Source organism: Ursus americanus, chromosome 34, assembly GCF_024610735.1.
Source record: "Ursus americanus isolate L20-20 chromosome 34, mUrsAme1.1.p, whole genome shotgun sequence".
NCBI lineage: Eukaryota > Metazoa > Chordata > Mammalia > Carnivora > Ursidae > Ursus > Ursus americanus.
In genome coordinates, this window is record NC_142160.1 from 6,280,956 (window position 1) to 6,299,121 (window position 18,166).

Genomic DNA, 18,166 nt, shown 5'->3' on the forward strand with positions numbered 1-18,166 from the left:
CCCATTTTCAGAAAGGGCTTTCCCCTTCATGAATGGGGTTGCTTATTAAGTCTCACTAGGTTGGATTTACTCTTTGCTGTACTAACCAGGTGAGGCCAAGCGGTGAGAGCTCCAGTCCTCAGCCACATCAGTGCTGAGCAATTCGGGCAGCTGCATGTCTGTGGATTACCCATGTAAATGGTGGGGGTGGGGTGGGCTATAGGGTGTTTTTGGGGGCGAGAGGCACTAGCATTTACTGAACATATTATGTGCTAAATGCATCACATCCAGTTTCTCAACTAATACTTAAAGCAGTCTCACGAGACAAGATTTGTTATCTTCATTTCACAGGATAAGAACCAAGGCTTAGATCACTGGCAAGAGTCCCAGAGCTGATTAGGGCTCTGGGCTGTGTGCCCATTCAATGGTTTCTGTGGTGCCTTGCTGGGCAGTTAGAGAATACAGAATATCGATCCTGTTGCATAGAATCTTCTTGGCATTCTACCCAAGCTCCGCACGGCCATTTCCTCTTTCTGTTCCAGGAGGGAAGATTCTTAACACCTGCAAAGCCAACACCATTGCTGGCTCACTGCCTAATAAGCCAAGCACAGTTTTCTCAAGCTCTCCTAAGAGTGGGGGGTGTTTTTAATAAAGGGCCTTGGACCTGGTGGGCTCACAAAGATTTGTTGAGGCAGTCATTTATTAGAGCTGATAACACTGTTCCTCTGTACATGAATATACTTTGGGCAAGATCACAGTCATAGGGGCCCCTGCTCAGGTGTATTAACTCTTCCAGACAAGTCTCTGAGTAGTTTTGGTGCTGGGTGTTTATTGCATGTCACATGAAGAGGTAACGACCCTGAATTAGCCTGGCCAGGTAGTGATAAGCATTTCTGTGAGACACTGTCCTCTGTAGGGGGACAAGTCCCTTCCTGTAGGGAAGGGAGTTGTCCATTTCTCTGTTGTCCGTCTTAGACGAGTGCGTCCACCAGCAGAACCCCGTCATGACTCAGGTTCCGGGCAGGACGGTGGCATCCCTGAATGCGGCATTTGTCATTCGTAGGCACATCTCGGAGGGCAGGACTGGTCCTTCCGTGAAACCAGGGCGCCATCATATGGAGATAAGACTCCCTCCCAGTATGGGAACTTCTAGCCAAGTTATACCTTCCCTTTCATCTCAGTGATAAAATGCGGACGACCTGTTCACCACTTAGGGCCCCAGCCTATCACCCCCACAGATCCACGTGAAGAACCAGATTACTTTTCCTCAAGCCCTGATGTTCATCCTTCAGTGGAAATAGTTTTGAAAACAGTCTGTTTCCAATCTGAATCAACTGACCATGTCTCCACCTCCCCACACCCCTTCCGAGTGAGATAAAAGAATGGATAAAAGAGGAACAAGGCTGGCAAGGAGGAAGGTTGGAAATATTTATTGAGGCTGACATGGGACATTGTTCTCTTTTATGAGTTAACAGCACAGTGTGTTAAGAGGCTGGTTACAAACTCACTCCAAAATAAGGATGACCCGCAGTTCGCGGACAGCTCTGGCAATCCCGTGCCTCAGATCCGAGCCCACTGCCGAGGGCGTAGGACCTTTCAGCCCACGACAAATTATGGATTCGGCTGCATCCATATTTAGATTTGCTTCCAACGCACAACATCAATATTTGCATTTTAAAACTCACATTCAATCACGATTCCATATTTATGGTGTTTACACGACAGTCCAGTTATCATTCTCTTATAGATTTCGGGCATGGGTGGTCAATATTGAGCGTTTATTTACTTTTCCACGATCTTTGGCACAGTGTCTGGTTTCTTAAATACCAAAGCACAGGCTTAAATTGGCTACTCGATACTGCAGAAACGGGACTATTTTGGATCTCGGTGTAAATACAAGTTTTTATTATGTGAAGCGTTATTTACAAGATAAGAGCTGAAGCACAGACTTTCTAAAAAACTATCTTCATAAATTAGCAGGAGAATGACAGGAAACGGGTGGTAAGGAGCAGGGCTGAGATGACTAGACTACTAGTTGAAACAATCCTCCCTTGAGGAGGAGATGAGTTTCATACAATGGAAGGATTTCCCTGAACCACTGATAACCAATGTCTCACGTTGTGGGCCTTACTCGGCAAGAATCCAGGGTAAGGACAGTGCTTTTTCTGGTCAATGTGACTCGTTCAACCCATCAAGGCCATATTAAAATACAACTCAGCTGGTAGCTTGCCACTGTGGTTTGGGCCCTGAGGGGTACAAAAGGGTGAAGTCCTGTCATTTTTAAGTGGGTATACTTGACCTCAGAGGAATGAAGCCTTCCGGTTGGATAAAAACACATCCGGCCTTATGTGAGTGACACCTTTGTATCCCATCTTATACACAGCAGATACAACTGCCTCCCGGCAGGAGAGTCTGGGAGTTGTAGATGAAAGGCTGTGCCACCTGGAAGGATCACCCTAAGACATGTCTGCTCTGAGGCTGGCACAGAGACGTGGAACAACCAGACATCATGATTTTTCACTCTTGTGCTCCTGGGACAGGAATTTGGAAAAGCCCCAAAGCAGATCTGGATTGAGATCGTAGTTATTATTCAAGTACAAGGAGGGCTCTTTATTTCACATTGACAGTTCAATTCTGATCTCTGGCAACTTATACGAAAATAATAAATATATACATATATATCTACCTATCTAGCTCTATACTGAACACTGGGTTACTAGTTTCCAGTGTCCCAATACAGTACATTGAAAAAAGAACCCTTCCCACAAAACCCCACACCCATCCTAAAACTCTGATTGCAGAACTGTGCTGGTCTGTTTTCTTTCAAAGCGGTTACTTTGAAATGGGCGGAGATGAGTTACAAATGGACAATTTGGCACATTAATGGGGGGAGGGGTGTTTATATGCATTATAATCTATAAAAATGTGAGAAGTCAAAGGAAATCCATGCCAATAGAAAGCTTGAGTAAAAATTTGTAATCAATGAGAGTATTTTTTTTTTAAAAAACCCAAAACACTGGACTGTGTATGAGAAAGCAATTTTTCTTCCAGATCCATGTCCTAATCCAACAGTTACTCCATTTCCTTCCAAACTTGGTCTCTCATAGAATTTTTACAATCCAGACAATCCAGCTTTCCTTTTAATCTATTTTCTTTCATGTTACCCAACCCCGAAGTCCCAGAACCTGGAGAGCGAAAGCTGTGAATCCAAATATAGAAAATAATCTGGAAGTCTGTATATATCAAGTCAAATGTACAGTTGGCCATTAGTGTTTTTCTCTTCCTTATTTAATGTTTGAATTTGCTAAGAGATGACTCTTCATGGAGCTGTCCATCATTCCTGGTCCTATGAAGCCAGGGGTTCTAGAACTGTGAGGTCTGGGTGAATGAGATGGTGTCAGACTTGTCTACCGCGAAGCCTCCATTGACATAGGACTTCTTGGTGTCCGAGTCTTCATTTTCCAGGACTGTGGATTCCAAAGCAAACGGGTTTACGATGTTGACTTCAGATGAAACATCCATCTGTTCCAGCTCTTTCTTAGAGAGCTTCTCCACAATGCCTGTCCCGAACGCATCACCGAGGACATTCACCATGGTCCTGAACCGGTCCCTGGGGAGGAGAGAGCGTGAGTCAGACTAGAGGCCAGTTCATTTGCATTTGCCGCTGGAGAGAGAGAAGGATCTGAAGCATTCAGTTACGAATTAAGCAAATGGAGAATGTGCCATCCTTGTGGCTGGATCAGAGGCTCCTCTCTTCACAGGCCTGGGGCAGAAGGTGGCTCACAGAAGCACAGAATGAGCAAATGGGCTCCCCGGGTGTGTGCTCCCGGTATTTCACAATGACCCTCCCACATCCAGCACCAGTCTCCCCAGATTCTGTCCTCTCCTCCTAAAGAGATGTGACTAGTCCTCACAGATATTTTGGGGGAGCTGAGGGAAGGTCGGCATTGAGCAAGCCTCTCACCCCTAACCTCCGTCGTGGGGCATTTCCAGGCTCGCTCTTGGCTAGGGTGAGGGGGTCCTGTGAGTGGTGTACACACCAAGGGGGAATATGTTCCTGTGTGTTTGTGTGTCCCTGGTGTAGTCGTTTCTCTGCCACATTGTGTCACTCTACGAGCAAGCCAGCAGGGACACAGCAGAGCGCAGGGCCAGAAAGCTCAGACCAGCCGAGGAGTGGCTTCCTCCCTGTGGCACCCTGAGCCAGCCTTAGCTCCCAGACGGCTTGGAGGAGACGCCGTGGCAGGAAGACGTGCGGCGGAGAAGGCTTCCTGGTGAGAGGACGGTGGGGCCCGGCTGGGAGGAACTGTGCGCAGGAAGACTTTTGTGAGAACTACCCCTGCAGGACAGAAAAGGCCAACAGCGTTTATCCAGCCCCATTCCGGATGCCCTTCTGTGATTTAGAACGAGGTCATGGACTGAACTAGATGCTGGTATGAACCAACCAGTGTCTTTTCATCCCACGGATCAGACTGGACCTTTGACTTTTCTTGGTATCTTGGATGTGAAGGTCACCAGGAAAAATCAGGGAAAGGAGACAAGTGCAAACCCACCCTCATCACTAGAATGAAAAATCGAAGCACTTGCCTCAGTGATAGGGTGTCTTAGCAAGAAAGGGCCACTTCAGCTGGGGGCCTTGCAGAACCAGCCAGCCGCTGAGGGGGCCCCATGTGGCCTGCCTTCCCAGGGCAGGAGGTTTCACCTCCTGGGGTGTGACTGTATCTTCCCCATTTAGGCTGCTACCTGCAAACCACCCAGCGCTGTACTCCCCGGTAGCCCCGGGCCAGTTCTGAGTAAAGGCTCGATAGGGAGCCCCGCGTGCCCGGGGTGACCAGGGGACAGAGCCAGGCCTACATGCTGGAAGACCAATGCACGGAGTGGGTATTAAGGCTACACCGGGGACCAGGCTCATCCTAACTTGTGTCACACAAGGCACATTCTTGCCCAGATGTTCTGCCGTGTTCCTCAGCCCACCACGCGTGTGTGCATGTGCGGAGATGTGTGAGAGCCGTTGATGAGGACGTGAACTGTCCACATCATTCTCACTATAACAATAAAACCTGCCATTTATGGAGCATATACTTCCTGCCAGACACTGTTCTAGACACTCTGCTCACATGAGCTCACTCAGACCTTGCACCCACCTAATGAAATACACAGAATCTTTCCCATCTCTCAGATCATGCAACTGGGCCTCAGAGAAGCTAAGGAACTTGCCAAACAGCCATTGAGCCACTGAACAGGGATTCACGCTCAAATCAGTCTTACCCCAAAGCCTTTGCTTGTGCCCTCCGCCCCTGACGATGCTGAAGGTGTCGGGAAGATGGGCTGCCATCGAACCAGGCAGTTCTAAACCTATGAGGCTGACCCAGGGCCCGGAGAGGCGAGGGGAGCCTCTGGGGTTTGGAATGTCTGGGACCCTGTCCAGCCTCTTCACCTCATTATTTTATGCACATCTCCTCGCACACCCCACTCCTATCCTTGAGCATTATCAGGTATACATGAGCTAATGGAGATCCCTGGTCCTTTAAAGTCACCGCTCAAAGTTACGAGGAGTTAATTTTTAAGCACGTTATCAGATGGCCTGGTCAGAGGGAAATTAAAGCAGCAACAGATGGCTCATTAGTCAGTCTGAGGACAGAATGATGACAGAGTGCAGATCCTGCAGGGCTGGGAAGCCCGCCTCCCCCTCCGGCCGAGGCAGTGCGTTTATTCCAACTCACAGGAGCCAGTCCACAGCGATGATGAGGGTGACATCCTCTGCGGGCAGGCCTACAGCACTCAGCACGATCACCATGGTCACCAGGCCAGCCTGGGGCACGCCGGCAGCTCCGATGCTGGCAGCCGTAGCCGTGACACTGCAGCCAAAACACACGGGAGCAGAAGGAGTTAGACATCCGATTTTCCCCTCAGGGCCCCTGGCCCGAAACCGTTAGTCCCAATGGCTGTTACCTCTGTGTCCCCAGATTGGCCAGTTAGCATCTGTTCTCTGCTGAGTGTCAGCTCTGCCTCATTAGAGAGCTGTGGGGGACCACGGTGGGGGGCTCGATCTCCTTTCAGGGGGAGATATGGCAAATCTCTCTAATGCAAGGAAGGGAAGAACTGCCTGAGTGGTACTCGAAGAATGCGCAGGAGGGACATTCAAGAGGAGGGCAGGAGTTCACTGACTGGGGTGTGCGTGGAAGGCATCAGCCACCTCTCCAGGCATCCAGGTGCCAACGACCTCTCTGCCTGCTTGCTCTCTCCCTGTGTCCATCTACCCACCCAGCCAGTCATTCACTGGCATCTGATATGTGCCAGGAGTAGTTGTTGCCTAGAAGGACGGTCAGAGGGAGGGTGTACAGGTAGATGGGAAGCATATTTCAGGTGAAGGGGAAGGAATGGGGCAGTGATCAAGCAGGTTTTATGTGCCTTCTTGACATCGCAAGACTCTTGGCCTCTGGGAGCTGCCCTCCATGGCGCTGAACTGAGAGAGAGCCATGTCTCCTGGCCGAGGTATGACCGTTTATCCCTGCCTCCTCCGTTCTGCCAGCGATGTACTTTCTGCAAAAGGAAGAGAGGTCTGGAACCAGGAGAGGCAGTCGGATGAACTTCATTACTGTGTATTTAAAAAGATCCTTCCTGGGCAGATAAAATGTGGTGCTAGGGATTCTTCTCTTTGGAATGTGTAGGTTTTCATCAAAAATATCATCCTTATTCAAGTGTGGTCATTTTGCATATGTTGGCGAGGATGCGGAGAAAGGGAAACCGTCTTACACTGCTGGTCGGAATGCAAGCTGGTGCAGCCACTCTGGAAAAGGGTATGGAGGTTCCCCAAAAAGTTGAAAACAGAGTTACCCTATGGCCCAGCAAATGCACTACTAGGTATTTACCCCAAAGGTACAAATGTAGTGCTCCGAAGGGGCACCTGCAACATAATGTTCATAGCTGCAATGTCCAGAATGGCCAAACTATGGAAAGAGACCAGATGTCCATCGACAGATGAATAAAGAAGATGTGGTCTATACACACAATGGAATAGTACTCAGCCATCAAAAAGAATGACATCTTGCCATTTGCAGTGACATGGATGGAACTAGAGGGTATTATGCTAAGCGAAATAAGTCAATCAGAGAAAGACAATTATCATATGATCTCACTTATATGTGGAATTTAAGAAACAAAACAGAGGATCAGAGGGGAAGGGAGGGAAAAATAAGAAAATCAGAGAGGAACACAAAGTATGAGAGACTCTTAATCACAGGCAACAAACTGAGGGTTGCTGGAGGGTGGGAGTGGGGAATGGGGTAATTGATGGGCATTAAGGAGGGCACGGGATGTAAAGAGCACAGGGTGTTGTATGCAACTGATGAATCACTAAACTCTACCTCTGAAACTAATAATACATTCTATGCTAATTAATTGAATTTAAATTAAAAAAAAAAATATCTGGTCATTTTGGAGGAAACAAGGGCTCCCCTGAATTTTGAATGAATTTGAGAGGACACCTGCTATACATTTGGACACCCGTTCTCATCGTTGGTCCAAGGAGGCCACTGGGTTGAAAGGTGAAGATGTAGAAACTATCCATTTAAACTAGAAGAATCCCTGATTCTGTCCACAAATCCATATTCTTGTGGGCTCACAAAGCCTCAGAATGTTTATGAAGCTGATTCCAAGACTCAGTCATCTGCTCGCCATGAGCTGCAGATGCCGTTTGAGGGCACAAACACAGGCCAGCGTTTGACAAGTGTGTTTTCCTTCAGCGGCTGTGGCCACCAACTTACAGTAAATTAAAGATTTCTGGGCTGTCCCAATTCATCGAAAAGTTTCAGGCCTACATAACCCTTTAGATCTGTTCTGACTTAAGTACGCTTTGGAAAACCTAAATTTATTTCAAAGCTGGTTGAAAAAAAATTTACATTGACTGCAACAGTGGGTTTTCTTTGCCAGAAGTGATTTGCGCCCATGACCATGGGTCCCTTCTGGAAGTCCCAACACATCACGGTTAACCACGTCCCTATAGCCTGTGGCTGGGCTCGAAACTCAAAACCCATTTCGTCAAAGAAAACTCTGCCCTGGAGCCTTGACCTTGCTTCCTAAACTTCAGTCATTTGACGGGCTTTGGTCTGAGACTGGGAACTATAAATCTTCAGATGGGGGAAAACTATAAAAACCCGTCCTTCTGCTTGAATATATTCGACTTTGTCTTTACAGAGTTTTCACAGAAGAACACACACTAATCATAGGTAGAAAGTTCTTTCCTGGCGTAGAGATCTCGTTTTCAGAGAGGACACTTAGCTCCGGTCCCTTTCAGGCTGGGCCTGGTGGGTGAACTGAAGCCCGCAGAGGTTTGAGCGTCAAAAGACCTATTTTCAGTAGCAGCACGCCCTTGGGCAAGTTCCCTCTGGATCTCAGTTCTTGCCTGTGGGATGGGGAGACTATGTCTACTTCGTGGGGCGTCATGAAGGTGAAATGAGGTAGGATGTGCAGGGCATCGGGACAGCACCTGGATGCACCAGGTCCTTATACACCAAGGCCACTTCTGCTACGTCAGCAGCCGCTGGTCCCACCCCCGCCGCCCCCAGATCACCCCTCACTGCTACAAAGCCACCAATACAATTGCCACTATTGCTCTTTTCCTCCTCCAAGCTTGTTCTAGGCCCTAACTCCCGTCATCATCTTTCATTATAAGCATATTTATCCTATTTTCAATCAGTCGTAACCTTTGATTAGTGAATATTACGATGAAACCACAAAAGGGACTGTCTTGGGTGGATGGCGCCCATGTTTCTTTGATGTTGGGCCAAACGGGCCACAGAAGGAGCTGAACTATGGGTCTCTAACCATCAGCCGCATGGGCCGCAACTGTAACTTGTGAAGGGAAAACTGATGTTTATTATTTCATTCTGTCCCGGGCAGAGCCAGAGAGGATTTTAAATTTTAGGTCAGTGATTACTCTGGGCCCCATAGTTGTGGTTGTTGGCTCTGGGCCAGTGGTTATTTATCAGCGAGTATGATTTAAGGGTACTGGAGCGCCTGGTGGGCTCAGCTGGTAGAGTGTGTGACTCTTGATCTTCGGGGTCGTGAGTTTGAGCCCCACGTCGGGTGTCAAGATGAATTAAAAATAAAATCTTAAAAAAAAAATACACCAGAGCGGGGGTGGGGCAGTTTTGATGTGAATTATTTAGCCTCTACACCCAAAGTTTGTCTAGCATGTTAACAAAAAAACAAGGTTAGAAAGATCTAGGGAACTTAGGACTGAGGGAGGGGGAGGGACTTTACCACAAAGCAGCAAATACCCAAACCAATGGGCACCTCGTACAGCCACTCCTCGGAAATCAGTCCAGGGCAGGCTTGGTCCCACAGGCCAGGGTGAGGGAGGTGGCCAAGGGCACTTGGAAGGACTGAGGTCATGAGAGCTGGACCCCAGGTGGTTGTGGAGCTCACGATGCAAGGTTTCAATTTTAACACACTCACTGCTGTTCAAACTACAGGACTTGACTCAAGCTCTTTTAGCTCAGGCTTCTAAAGCCACGGATACTTTTCACAGACCCCGCAGCACAGAGACAGTTTCCCAGCTGATGTGCCAATGGTCTAGTTGGCACTTGTCTTCAGTTAGTTTCAAGCGAACAGCAATAAGTACTTTATGATTTAGGGTTGGGAAAGACTTAAAAATACACTATATTAGAACATCGTTAGAACTTACTTTACATCTACAGTTTATGCCTGTGCCAAGTACCGGGGATGAAAAAGTGAGTTAACTCGGAAAGGCCAGATTCAGCCTGTGCAGGCCTAGGGACCCAGTTTAGTTGTAAACTTCCACTGTAAACTGAATGAAAGTCTGCGGATTAGCTCTAAACCCAACCCACCCCTTCAAAGCAGCGCTGTCCAGCAGAATTTTCCATGACAGAACCTAATTCCACAATGATGGAACCTCCTATGTCTGCTCTGTCCAACCTGTGTGTGTGGCTAGTGGCTACCATCTTGAACAGGGTAGTTTCAGAGCAACAATTCTGACAATTTGTTAATGACATTTTCAGCATCTACTTGAGCAGATAATTTCAGTCTTCATTGGAAGACTTCATTCTCTGGAAGCCTCTCTTCTCTGGGTTTCCATGATGTGATGGTTTCATGGCTCTCCTCCTACCTTTCTATGCCTTCTTGGTCTCCCTCTTGGTTCTCCCCTCCTCTGCCTGCCTCTAATATTAGGATTTTCTAGAGTTCAGTTCTTAGTCCTTTTCTATTTGGCACAAACCCTCTCTACGTAACATTATCTCAACAGTCTCACCATCCCCTAAGCACTCACTATGTACACACTGTTCGAAGCATTTTACGTGCACTGACTTAATTATCACTACTTGCATAAAATGTAGGTACTATTACTATCATTTTACAGGTGAGAAAACAGAAGGTTGTAGAATTCAAGTACCTTGGCCAAGGTCACAGTTAATCATGGTGAAGCTAAGACTCAGACATGGATAACTGACTCATAACCATGTGCTTGATGACTGCCCTCCTGCTGATGCCTCTGACATCCATATCTGCACATTTCTCACTGCAGAGTTCCACCTGGCTGTCTTGAAGGCATTTCAAAGTCAATGTGACAAAAAGCATAAACTCTTTATTTTCCCACCTATACTTGCTTCTCTTCCACTTGTCTCTGTTCTGGTAAGCACCATTCACCAGTTCAAAACCATCACCATTCCTGGAGGTCATCCTAACTGCTCCCCTTCCCATCCCTCACTCTGAATCTGACTGATGTCTCTTGAATTCATTAATTCTTCTCCATCCTCAGTGACAGTGCCTTGATATAGGCCTTTTTTTTTTTTTTAAGATTTTATTTGAGAGAGAGCACCAGCAGGGTGGAAGGGCAGAGGGAGAGAGAGAGAAACAGACTCCCCAGGACCCTGAGATCATGACCTGAGCCAAAGGCAGATGCTTAAGTGACTGAGCCACCCAGGTGCCCCTGATGTAGGCCTTTTAATTCCTTACTTGGACTGCTGCAGTAGTCTCTTAACTAGTCTTCCAGCTTATGTTCTTGTCCCCATCCAGTCCATCCACCATATTGCAAAGTTACCCTTTAAAAATGCAAATCTGTCCATATTATGAAAGACTGTCTGAGCCCCTTCCATGAGTGCCTCACATGAAGCCTTTCATGAGATGATCCCTGCCCTCTTGTTTCTCTACATTCTCCCCATTGTACCCTATGCCAGCCGCATCCAATAAACCTCTGTAACTAGGCCATGGTTATATCACAAGCCCCTGTACATGCTAGTCCTTTCATCCCACATGCTCTTAGGTTTCTTCTTCTCTTACCAAATTCTTATTCCTCTTCTGAGACTTAATTAAACCTTCCCCTTCTCCGGGAAGCCTCTCCTCACCTTCCCTTCCTTCTTTGGTGCCCTCTGTGCCCCCTCAAGCCTCCATGTTAGCTCATCACACCCCCCCAGCATTTATTTAGATATCTGTATCCCCCTACATATTGGGGACCCCCTGAAAGCAGGGACTGGCACTTATTCCCTTATTCCACCTTGAATTCTTGGTATCTTCTGTGTCCCTAGCACCCAGTGGGCACACTGCACCGAGAACAGTGATGCCTTTCGCTTTCCAGACCCTGAAGCAGAAATCCTACAGACCACAATTTCACTCCCTGTAATAAAGTTCTGTGTAATCTTGGGAAGGGACTTCGTAGACCAAGAAAATCAATCTACCATTGGACCCTTCCTGATCTCCTTCACAGGTGATTTATTTTCTTTCCCCCCACAAGCGATTTTTCCTTGAGACAATTCCATTAACAGAAATGAACACGAGCATGACCTCGCGACCTACCTGATAGTGATGATCTGCCCAATGCCCAAGTCCAGGCCGTTCAGCTGTGCAATGAACACGGCTGCCACTGCCTCATAGAGAGCCGTCCCGTCCATGTTGATCGTAGCTCCCACGGGCAGCACGAACCTGGTGATCCTCTTGTCCACCTGGTTCTTTTCTTCAGCACAGCGGAAAGTGACCGGCAGTGTGGCTGAACTGTGTGATAGAAAGAGAAAGGAACCTATGGTCTAGGAACAGGTCAATCCCTGCTGGAAGAGCTACTTCTATGCCAAAAACTAAACCCAGAGCCCAAAGCAGTCTGGCACTTTTGGCAGGTCCAGGAATGAGAATGTGCTGGGTCGGCCGCTGCTCCAAGTTACGCTGTAACCCCTTCCTGGGCTACAGGCCATACCACGAGGGCAGGAAATACCCAGCAGTGGGCAGAAATGTTCAAGGACATGGGCGTTGAATATAGAGGTCATTCCTTGAGTTAAAGCAGCTATAAAAGCACAAGCCGAAGCTGGGGCATCGTCAGCTTCATGTGTGGCCAGGACAGCTCTCAATTACAGCTGGTGAGAGCCGACAAGGTGTGGCCCAGAGACTTCTCCCAGATACCCCTCCTCTATTCACCTGGAAGAGATCATGAGAGCTGTCAGGAGAGCCTGAGCCATTCCCATGGCGAATCGGAAAGGGTTCTTTCGTACGACTATGAAGTAGATCAGTGGGAGAATGACGATGGAGTGGATTGCGAGCCTGTAAACGAGAGAGAGAAGCAGATTCATAGAGGACACCACCTCCTCATATTAATCCTTTTTTCCAAACAGCTTTTTTTTTTTAAATTCATGATAGATCACTTGATTTTCATAATGACCTTAAAGAAGGGCAGGGATATATGTCTCCATTCCACCAATGAAGATGAGGAGACGCACTTCGCAAATGAAGTATCTCATCAAAGTGGTGAAGCCAGTAGCTGAACCTACATTTCAGAGCTCACAGAACATGTACGTCACACTGCCAAGCCCTGTACATGCTATTCCTGCAATAGGCGCTAACGGGCTTTCACTTCCTTCTGCTGCTGAATTCTCACCCCTCTTCTAAGACTCAGCAAAAGGTCCCCCTCCTCCAGGAAGCCTTCCCTCACTTTCCCAGGTTAAGCAGACCCTTTCCTTCTTGGTAGCTCTGTGGCTCCACACATACTGCTACCAGAAACCCTCATCCTACACCCAGCCCCTCTGTTCCCTGGACCATACTGCTGTCCTGCTGGAGGATGCCCACCCTCCAAGAGGGCAGGCAGGTTGCAGGAAGGAGTGAGTCTCTGCTCTCCTACAGGCATACGTACATCAGGACTGACCCTCTTTTCTTCCTTATTCCTGCTTTCTGAAACGACTCCTTGTTTCACATAGAAAGAAATAGGTTACGCAAAACAGGGGGCTTAAAAAGTGAGACTGATCCAGCAGGTGCCATGTAAGAGTTTACAGGTCAGTTATTCAAAGCTGAAATAAGAAGAAATGGCCATTGAAAAAACAGATCCTGAAGGTCCATTGTGAGGGTCTTCTAGATGGCAGGCGTGTGGCTAAGAACTAGGAGAAATCTAGTTTTCTGTTAGAAACCCAGGTAGGAGAATTGAACAGAAACCAGAGGAAATGTGTTATAAAATGGCTCAGCATAATAAACCTCAGTGAAATCACCACCTAGACACAGGCCCTGGCCTCTAGAGGGATAGACAGCCCTGCTCCTGTACTGCTAGGGCCCAGGTATTGGACACTGGCCCTCCCATCGTAGACACCCAGGCTTCTTCTCATTGGCTGGAAGGGCTGTGCTTTTGGTAAACACAGAGGGATGCCCCAGGGCACTTGAGTTCCAACAGGTGAGCTGACTGCTCAAGGTAGGTGTTTGGGGGCACTGACCTGTGGAAGTGTTGATGATGTTTATTCATTCCCTTGGTCCATATTTCTTAGCACTTGTGACATATCCTGCCTCTGCTAGATATCCGGGGGCTCCATTCCTAACTGATCCCATCCTACCTCCCCTCAAGGAACGAATAACTGGCTGCAATAAATATGCAAACAATCTATTCTGCTGCCTCCCTGCTTCACCCAATTCCTCCCAGCCTGAAGATTTTCCCAGCATCCTCTCTGACACTCCGATGGTGCAGGGCGTGGTAGCAGTGCCCAGCCCCACCAACGGGGTTGGAACCAACCGGCTACTCACTCCTACTTCCTCGAGTCTCATTTCATTCAGGCCCTGCCTGATTTCTTTCTTAGGGCTGGGGTCTTGTGGGCTATTCTTACGGGTTTGGTGAGTTTCCATCCTTGAAGAAGTGAATGCCAAGAGAGGCTTCCAGTGGGTTTTGCTTGTTTCAATAAAGGATTTTAACACAACTAATAAAGGCAGCAATAAACCTCGGTCCAGGCTGTTCTGCCAAGATATGGCAATTAGCACAGTGTAATCCTCCCCCAGTACAGCTGTTAAAGGCCAGCCCCCCCCCACCCTGAGCTCTTATCTCTGAACCCCATCTTCCTCAGCACGTGGGAGAAGCCAATTATAACTGAAACGCAGCCTCTCAGCAGTGATCCAACGGCTCAAACACAGTTCCTGCTCCTCTCTCGAGTCTGACATACCCACTCAGGACGGTGGCCATGTAAAGGCCCAGCTTGCGGAATATTTCCCAGTCTTCAACTTCTATGATCTTCCCGGCAATCAGGAACAAAATGCCGAGTGGCATGTAACTAGAACATAAGCACAGTACAGACACTTTGTCATCAGGTGTCTTCTCTAGGGGGGATTGCTGGGGAGGAAATGAGCTAGGGCGTGCACGTTGGCTTGGCACGTGAGCTCAGCTGGGAGGAGCACGTGGTCCACGATGAGGCTAAGGTTTCAGCCTCAGGCCCTGATGGACAACACTGGCACCAGGATTTAGCGCCTGTGCCTGCACCTTAAATTCTGTCCACCCAAGCTACATTAGATGAGCGAACTTGGCAAGAACGCATGGTTAAACAGGTGCCTATCCCATGCCGTGCTCCCGGGGCACGTACGTCCTGCCAATGGTCCCATCTGCAGATCTCATTTTTGCCTGACCCTCCATAGACGGCCAGCAGGCTCATTCTAGCCTCGGTCATCTGGTCTCCCAGGTAGTAACAGCAGCAACAGAGCAATACAATTAGTCGTGGAAGTGGTCATAACAGCTCTGTTTGTGGAGCTCTCGTTGCATGCCTTGTATTGAGTTAAGTATTTGACATGCATCATTTCCCTTAATGTACTTCTCCCAGCTTGAGGGGTAAACTGTTCTTATCCTTTTTTACACATGATGAAGCTGAGGTTCAGCGGGAGTAAGTGGCCGAAGTCACTAAAGCCTTTGCGTCACTGTCAATGTCTACACTTGGGAGTAAATAATGTCGAGTCAACTCAGTATGAGATAAATGGGGGCAGAGTCACCTAGAAAAGGTGGACTTGTTCCCACCTCCAGGGACAGGGCAAATACTCAGGTGGTGCTGCTGGAGTGTTTTCATCCAAATGGCAGCTTTCATTTGGATGGAGACGAAATACAGTTGCAAGTATTTTGAGTATCACTTCTGCACTGAGCCTAACAGGGAAAGCACTTTGTTTCAATGTGTCAGAAACCTCTTCAACTCACTAGTTTAAGAGTTATTTCTTAGATAAATGCCGGTTGGGTGCAAGCTGATCCAGGGCTTTGGTAGAACAGACAATGGCTGATAGTCAGATTCTTGTTCCTGAACTAACTCCTAATACGGAGAATTACTCAACACTCCAGTGTCTCGACATTCCGTAGTCATCCTTCCTAAGGTGAGGTCATTGGAGAAATATAGGCCCCTTTAGTCTAATTTTGAGGGGACAACTGTCAGGAGAACCAAGATGGCGTTCACGGGCATCTGCTCACCACATAATGATCTGAACAATCTTCATGGTCGCATCACTTAGAGCATTGAAGAAATCCACCAGAATCTGTCCTTTTTCTCCCATTTTTCCAATGACAAGTCCAAAGACGAGGCAGAAGACGATCAAGCCCAGGACATTTATGCCATCCGAATACATGCCTATGACTTTGTATTCCTTTGTTTTGTTCTGTGGGTCAAAACCAAGAGAATATATTGATGCATGATTATAATTTTGTGGGAAGGCAGAGGTCCCGAAAAGAGGAGATACGATAGCCAAACATAATAAACTAGGAATCTACCAGAGTCAACGATACTTGGGGAGAAAAAACAAACAAAACAATGAACCACCTATGTGTGTATCAAGTTTGTAGTGCCCCCAGCCTCTGCCACGGAAGTTTAAAGTGATTTTTTTTTTCTCTTTCTCAAAAAACCCAAACCTGAAGATTTCTTTTGAAGAGTTCTTATTCTGGGATGTCTTACATTTTTAATAAGAACTTTAGAATCAAGGCACTTTTTGGGGTTGTTTTAACTACTAGCTACATTTGGAGTCTACGTGAAAAAGGCATTAATAATGCAGGAAGTGCAAAATATTTTTAGGATAGCTATCTGTTTTATGCTGATAGTGAAGCATAGAAACATTCTTTACTGCCTCTAACCTTGGATGACCAATAGGAGTTTAGAGATATAAATATTAACCAAATAGTTGCTACTGTGAACCATTTCTTCACCTTATCCTGGATAAGAACAGCATGAGAGGATGCTGAGAAAAACTTAATCTGACTGGGGCAGCGTGAGATTTACTGAGAGATTTCATAGGGAGATAACAATCTGAGTGGCACAAGCCAGGTTTATAAAGTATTATAAATGGTTGATAAGCTCCTGGTGTGCCTGTCATTTTTTACTTATGATCTGATATACTCAAACACATATTTATCAAGCCTGAGAGTGTGCTAACTGCACTGGCTACAGGGTAAGTCTTAAAATACAGCTAGACAGATAAGATTAACTGTAAGGAAAACAAGCCAGTGATAGCAAGATGGTGCGTAATTAACTGCATGGCCAAGCCACAGGTTGCCGGCATCAGGCGGAGACGGAATGGGGGCCGTGGGTTGGGGAGAGCTCAGGCTGAGCAGCAGATGGCCAGGAGATGGAAGCATATTCCAGAAAAATGGCATAAGCACAGGCAAAAGTCATCATGCACCGGGCCACCCTTCCCTGCCTGGAGAGTTCCTACTCCTCCTTTATGGCCCCAAACTAATTTAAGCCTCTGTGTTGAACACCCTTTTCTTTCCTACTGCAATGCTCATCACTCATCACCTGAGGGCAGAGGCCACACCTGTCTGCACCACTGGCATCCCAATGCCCAGCAGCGCCTAGCTCATGGGGGGTGCTCCTAAAAATCTTGGTGGAATCATGTGCAAAGGCAGGAATAAGGAGAATCCGAGAAGGTGGCTCTGGATGGGATAGAGAAGGCCACTGGGAGGGGAGCTGGGAAAGCAGGGAGGGGCTCAGGCGTGCAGGGCCACTGAGCCAGGCGGAGGACTTGAGGCTTCCTGCAGCAGGAAGCAGAAGCCAAGTGCGGTCCATCTAATTTGAATTCCTAAGTCTCCCAAACATTTGTTCCTTAAATCTTCTCTTTCTGAGTGGAAGCAGGGAATGTTCGGCAGAAATCTACTACAGGAGTACAGTGGTACTCCTTCATGCCCAGACGGTCTCGTCTCGAACGCTGAAACTCCAACAGCTCTCAAAACCCAGGGGGTTTATGGATGAGCGGACGGCCAACTCTTGGTGGCAGAAACTACCCTGAGCTGAGATGAGGCTACTTATGGTTTATTTCTCTTATCTGGCGGGATGTTCGTAAGTCTGCTGCAGAACTACCGATGTCTTGATCCTAGGGGCTTGTCGCCAAACCCATTGCGGAGTGTTGAGTAACACGGAGTGCCTACACTGCATGGCCCATCGAGAGTGAGGAGCTCCGGGCTCTGAATCACGTCTAGGCAGAGTTTCGGGTAAGGAACGTGGCCCCGCGGTCCGTATTTACACAGTCTTGCGAATCCAACGCAGTTCCTAGAAGTGCCCAGCTCAACTCAAAGGAGTGACAGAGAGAGTACAGACGAGGCTCGTTCTTTTCTCTGGGGTTCAGTTGCTTCTCCTAATGCTTGGCTAGTCTCATTCTATAAAACGGTCACCCACCAACACTGAGTTAGCGAATACTGAATCCTTGTTCGCAGGAACAAGGTCAGGTTCCTGGGAACCAATGTTCACAATGTTTTCATCAAATAATCAGTCTATAACCTTGCTTTATGTGTGCTTCTGTTCAAAAACAAATATTATCTATTTTTGAGTTATAAACACCAAACTCACCACCAACACCGTCAGGCCTGAGCAAGGCTGATCTCACGCACATGTATTTTCTATATGGCCCATTGTAGCCTTCTTGCCCTGACAGCCACAGACAGCACTGCAGCTCTATGCTTGGGGGACGTTTTAAACAGCTAAATCAT

At 47.6% G+C, this 18,166-nt stretch overlaps 1 protein-coding gene across 1 annotated transcript in view; it reads right to left on the bottom strand.

Annotated features, from left to right (window-relative positions):
- Positions 1-1,393: 1,393 nt before the first annotated feature.
- Positions 1,394-18,166, bottom strand: part of SLC1A1 (solute carrier family 1 member 1) — a 79,840-nt gene continuing 63,067 nt past the window's right edge. The window contains exons 7-12 of the mRNA XM_045772608.2: positions 15,665-15,849; positions 14,388-14,495; positions 12,397-12,519; positions 11,788-11,982; positions 5,700-5,834; positions 1,394-3,589 (exon numbers count right to left, since the gene is read on the bottom strand). Of these exons, the coding sequence (XP_045628564.2) occupies positions 3,343-3,589; positions 5,700-5,834; positions 11,788-11,982; positions 12,397-12,519; positions 14,388-14,495; positions 15,665-15,849 (993 nt within the window). The 3' untranslated portion in view covers positions 1,394-3,342. The remainder of the gene's footprint in view (positions 3,590-5,699; positions 5,835-11,787; positions 11,983-12,396; positions 12,520-14,387; positions 14,496-15,664; positions 15,850-18,166) is intronic.